Genomic DNA, 5656 nt, shown 5'->3' on the forward strand with positions numbered 1-5656 from the left:
AAGAAAGATAATAAATTTGGTGTGTCCTGGAAAAGGCACCAGAATGGAAAGCAAGAGTTCTGTACTACACATGGTGTTGTCTCAGACAAGTCACCTAAGTTTTCTCATCTATAAAGTGAGGCAGTTGAATTAGATACACAAGGTACTCCTGGCTCTAAAATGCTGAATTTTTCAGTGTTTTAAGTGTCACCAATATGTAAACAGAACTTTCTAGCAAAAATTTATACATTTAGTACACTATTTCAAGGGAAAGATTAGGATTGGAGGTGAACCTTCAGCAATCTTCTAGATTGAGACAATAATTAAGGCTATGAAAGAAGATGAAACCTTTAAATGAAAGAATATAGTCAGGAGTAAAGGACCAAGGACTGAGCCTAGGGAAACACCCACACTCAGGTGGGTGGAAGTGGAGCCATTAAGAGATCCTGAAGTTGCTGCCAGGTAGGTAAGAAGAGAATCAGGATAGTGTACTGTGATGGGATCCAAGGGAAGAAGTTTCAATAGGCAGCATCAAGACTATCTAATGACACAGAGGGCGCAAAGCACATAGTCTTTGTAGACACTCCTAGATTTATCTATTGATTAGGTAAAAGCTACAACTCTATAAAATTGTGATTTTGTGGGATCATTACTGACTTTGGAAAGTACAGTACAGTGATGGCAATGGAAGCTAGGATGCAAGGGGTTAAGGATTGAGTGGGTGGAAAGGAATCAAACAGTATGATTGGACTACTTTATCAAGAATTATGACACAAAGGAAAAAAAGGACAAGTAGGCCTCAGAGTAGGTATTTTAAAGATATGGGGACCACCCACTTGTAGGAGAAATAATTACTCTGGGAAACAAAGCTGCAAGACAAGGGGGTTAGGTGATGGAAAAAACGTTCCACAGGTGAAATGGAATGGAATCAAAGGCACAAATGGAGAGGTTTGCCTTACAAAGGAGGTCACACTCTCTGAAATCAAGGGAAGCAATTATTCACTGAGAACTGAGGGCTTCCAAAGTGGGGAAAAGATGTTTAACTAGCTGTGACAAACATATTAAGGATCCAATAAGCAATGACTACAATGACAGAATAGTCTGACACACTGCAAAGGCTTAGGATGGCAGAGGACCTGGTTTTGGGGGAAACTGGGACAAATCAGAAAGAGAGGAATACAGTAAAAAGGGCGGAAGTAAGTTAAGTTCATGGACGTCATTGCTCCCTCCTGTCAGCACTGGGTAGCCTTCCTCAGTCCAGCATACATCTAACAGCTGCAGCTTGTTGAATAAGAATGAGGCCCAGTGTCTGAGGGGACACCCCCCTCCCCATGATTCTAGGACACCCCTCCCTCTTCAAAACCGGCAGCCACAGTGCCTGTTGTGGCTCATGCTCTTTCTCTGGCAGCAGTAAGTTACATATGCATTTACCCACAAACATCAATAGCTCAAAACTAAGAGCTATCCCAGAGCAGAAGAACCTGATAGTCTGGGCCAGTTGGGAGATTACAACAGTGAGTCACAAAGGCAAAGTTACTTGTCTCTGAGCCTGAACAAAAAAACAAACCCAATTCTGAACCCTGTAACTGTCCCAAGGGTGTTCCCTATGAAGACAGCAGTAGAGTGTAAAGTAAGAGCCCCTTCTCCTCTCCCACAGGACCTATATTGTTCCAGCAAGACTTCTAACTTGGAGTAGTTCATGTTCAGGAATATCCCCACTGCCCTTCCTTTCTCCAGCTCAGAGGATAAAGACTGCTATTTGAGACAGGTTTTCAGTCTACTCCAATCAGCAAACTGTTTAGAAACAAAATATTTTTATTCAGAAAGAATATATCTTCCCTCAACACAAATACACACATTAAAAGTAAAAAATATATATACACATATTAACACAAATTAGAAATCACACAGGAGAACCACATGTTCTGGGTTAGGGGTTGAGAAGATGGACATCAGAAGCAACCAGAGGATGGCTTCTCAACTCTTCTAGGTGTCTCATGGTCATCAATCTGGCTATGGTGGGTAGACCAGAAGGAGATGGAGTGCATCTACAGTCTGATGTTAGAGTCACTGGCAAACTGTGGCAGCGAGGCCCCTCTCCTGATAGTTTCTTAGGATCACCAGAGATGAAAGGAGATGCTGTAGTAGGTGGAACTGGAGTGGTTGGGGCAGAGTAGGTGGACTGCACTCCATGGTGGAGAAAAAATATGACGCCCATGCTGGTTCCAGTACCTAAAGGACCATGGCTAAAGGAGATGGTACCTGGGGTACCGAGAGGGGGGTTGCAAATTGGAGTGGTGTGGATCCAGGTGAGGTTCATGTCTGGCCATTTTGTGAGGTGCCAAGGCTGCTTCTGCTTCAGAACAAGATGCTCTAGCTGCACCTGGTCCATCTTTGTCATGGGAGGTGCAGGAGAGTAAGCAGCTAGATTAGTGTGGTGACTTGGCAGATGCTATAGAGGGGAGGAAAGAGAAAAACTGTAGAGAAAGCATTCAGATTAGCTCCACCTGGTTGCCTAAACCTTTGCTTTCCCTTGGAACTCAGTTTTCAATTCAGACGTACCTTGTTTTATGCTCCTGTGAGAGTGTGGATAAGTAAAAGTGTTAGAAACCAAATTATGCTTTCATTTATTCACAAATTCTTGAGGGCCTACTATATACTTTATAGTAGGCACTGGATAGCCATGGATGAATAAAATAAACACTCCCATGGATTCTCACTATTTATAAAAGTACTCATTTTAGAATTTGTTTTTTAAAAAGTCTATTTTAATTGGAATCATCATTTCCCAATTTCTGTATAGAAAATTCTAATTTTCTGTGTTGAGTTCTTTAAGAAGTATAAAATAGGCAGGATCCTATTGTTTTTTTTTTCTACTGCTTATTTTTTAATCAATTATCAGAATGTTTCAATAATAACTGCTGTTATTGAAAACAAGAAGGATAGGCTTTCCCCCTCCCCATCAATTAAGTGTCCTCCAACCCCTACTACATGAAGGCACAGGGAATAGGTCACTTCCACACTAGGTCTGAGACTCTTTCCAACACTCCCCACAAGTGCTAATGATGTCCCTCTTATGATCAGTCTTTGCAACCCGGTGTAGAGAGACTTAAAGGCTTCCAAAGGGTTTGGTACAAGGATACTTGGGCAGGAGTGAAAAGAGGGAAAGGAGAAAGGTTTTGGGGGGAGCAGGGGAGAAAGGATTTGCAGAGAATCTGAGGCATCTTCCTGCATGAACCATTTAGCCAGGTAAAAAGCCTTATGAACCTATGCAGAAAGGACATAAACTGCAGCATGAGGAATAGGATTAAACTTCATGGAGTTCTTCCCAATGATCCAAATAAACACAACAAAAACTATCTAGAAACCAAAACAATGAAGGAAACTTAGAATTTCTTTCTCTGAAAAGAAATTTGTTGAAAGGACCCAGGAGGAAATGGAAGATGGAAGGGGGAACACATTTTTGCATGCTCACTTCATTTCCTTGGTTAATCTCCTACCTTGTTCTCAGGTTTATAAATTCTTATCTTGGTCAGTTGGTGCCTGCTATCACCCAAGGATGACCTCTGGGCAGCTATATGAGGAAACCATGTCTTTAACATCCCTTCCACCTGTAGCAACGTTCCTAGATAACGCTCCCTACAAAGGGGACATAAAAAAAGAGATATTGAGGGTGAAAAAAGATAGGATTGGCACTATCTCCCATTTTTATGAGGTACTGAGGAAAGAACAGAGGACTTACCCCATCTGTGGCTTCTGCAAAACACCTACAATACGCTGGATCCTGTCCATTGCTACACTCTGCTGGAAACTGCTCAATCCTGGCATCAGAGTGAGAAATCAAGGATTAAGATTCACCCTTTTAGTTAGATAAAGGAAGGACAGAAGAGGGTTAAATTGAGTCACCTAAAGAAACTAGGTCACAGAAGCAAAAAGAGGAATAATCACGGCCACAGAGACTTAAAAGAAATACACATTTAAAAAAAAAAAAGCATAACTCTAGCCCTAATGAATGTAACTAATTAGTTACCTCGCTCAAAGCGACCCATCTTCAGTCCATTTAGTAGATCTGTGAGGGGGCGAATGAATCCTTGGAGCTCTTTACACTGAAGGATAACAGGACAAAGACTATGAGAAGACAAATTGCCTATACCATAACTAATTCTTCCTCCACCTCCAAATCTGGGGGGCGATATTATCCTTATAGGGTCCTTATGAACCTGCTGAGTGCTAGTCACTCCAGTGGTTATCTTGTTTCCCGTGCTTTCTCTTACCTTCTGAGCAAAGAGCATGTCTCCCTCTGTGGTACAACTCTGAATGTTTAGACGGGTTTCCAATTTATCATCTCTTGATCTTTTGATCCTGGATCCTGCTACAAGAGAAGCCAAGCCTTGCTGTTCCAAGTGAGATGCTGTATGTTGTTTGCTGGAAACCTTGGTTCTATGCCTGTAGCGGACAGGACCCGGGCTGGGCCGAGAACCTCCTCTCTGCCCAACAGTGTCTGGCCTGGGACCATGGGCCCCCTTATTCTCCCCCTCACTATCAGAGGGGAAGCCAGAGTCACTGTTCACTGGGAAGGTGGCAAAAGAGGAAGAGAGGGGGAAGGAAGAATAGGATGAAATGCTAGATGGAAAATCCATAGGTCCAAAAGTAGGGGTTAGAACAGCAGCTCCTGGAGTACCCAAAGATTGGAACCTGCAATTGAAGAGCAAAGCAAGGGAGTTTGAAACCAGAATCTGAGAATTAAGAAATGGACCAAAAGCCTGGCGTATACTGCACAGAATACTATTAACTCTTCCCACCCACCCCCTCCTCCATCATATGCTCAGAGACAATAAAAAAAGCTATCTCCCCACCTCCCACCCCCATTAAGAAACTGCCTCTTTGGCGTCCTCAGAGCAGCCCCTAGCGTAACACAGCCTCTGTTCTTTCTTCCTTCAATTCTGAGTAACTACCAGACTTGACACCTCCCACCCCCTACCCCCCCCCCCGCCCATTATTCCCCTCGGCTGTTCCCCAACCTGACCCTGCAGTGAGCCTCTCCACCTGAGGTCCCCCTACCAGCAAGCGGTAAATATGGACCTGTCTCGACTCCCGAACCCTCCTTGTGATTCTGCAGGAACCGCACCCCCCAACCCCCACCGACACAGAATTCCTGCACCTTCCCAATCTTTTACGATCAGAATCGCTGTGCCCAGTCCCTCTCCGGTTGCGCCTGCCGCGTGTTGCTATCCCTTCTAATACAAAAATCTGCGTTCAGTCCCCAAATCCACTCCCTCTGGGTCCGGTCCTTCCAGCGTGACTTTTTCCCAGCCTTCGGAGTCTCCTCACCTAGGTTGGTCGGCTCAGTCCGGGTTCCGTCTCTCGCTGCTTCACAGCCTCTCCAACTGTAAGCTAACCACCTCCGCCTCTCAGTGGGTCCCGCCTCTTTCCCCTCCCAAACACGTGCGGATCGGCACGTGCCAGCCCTGCGTACACAGATCACGCACCCTCATTGGTTGGCGAGCCGGTACCACGTGACTCTGTTAACCGGCGTTCTCACCCATTTGCTACAGCACACAGAGGCTAGGCCAATAGAGAAGCAGCGTAGTGATGATTGGCTAGAAGGAAAGCATTCCGTGTTCTGCCTCTACATGCGGCTGCTGGAGCTAACCGGTGATGAGAAAAGGTGGGGGTA

The 5656-nt window shown here is 44.7% G+C and overlaps 1 protein-coding gene across 1 annotated transcript; it reads right to left on the reverse strand.

Moving 5' to 3' along the window:
• Positions 1-1776: 1776 nt before the first annotated feature.
• CIART (circadian associated repressor of transcription) lies at positions 1777-5415 on the reverse strand. Its single transcript, XM_037826099.1, has 6 exons — positions 5311-5415; positions 4254-4674; positions 4010-4085; positions 3722-3800; positions 3480-3618; positions 1777-2431 (listed from the first exon to the last, which is right to left on the reverse strand). Exons 2-6 carry the CDS (start codon positions 4617-4619, stop codon positions 1910-1912), a joined length of 1182 nt encoding a protein of 393 aa, XP_037682027.1. The 5' UTR covers positions 4620-4674; positions 5311-5415; the 3' UTR covers positions 1777-1909.
• Between the last annotated feature and the right edge of the window lie 241 nt (positions 5416-5656).

Source organism: Choloepus didactylus, chromosome 2 (assembly GCF_015220235.1).
Source record: "Choloepus didactylus isolate mChoDid1 chromosome 2, mChoDid1.pri, whole genome shotgun sequence".
NCBI lineage: Eukaryota > Metazoa > Chordata > Mammalia > Pilosa > Megalonychidae > Choloepus > Choloepus didactylus.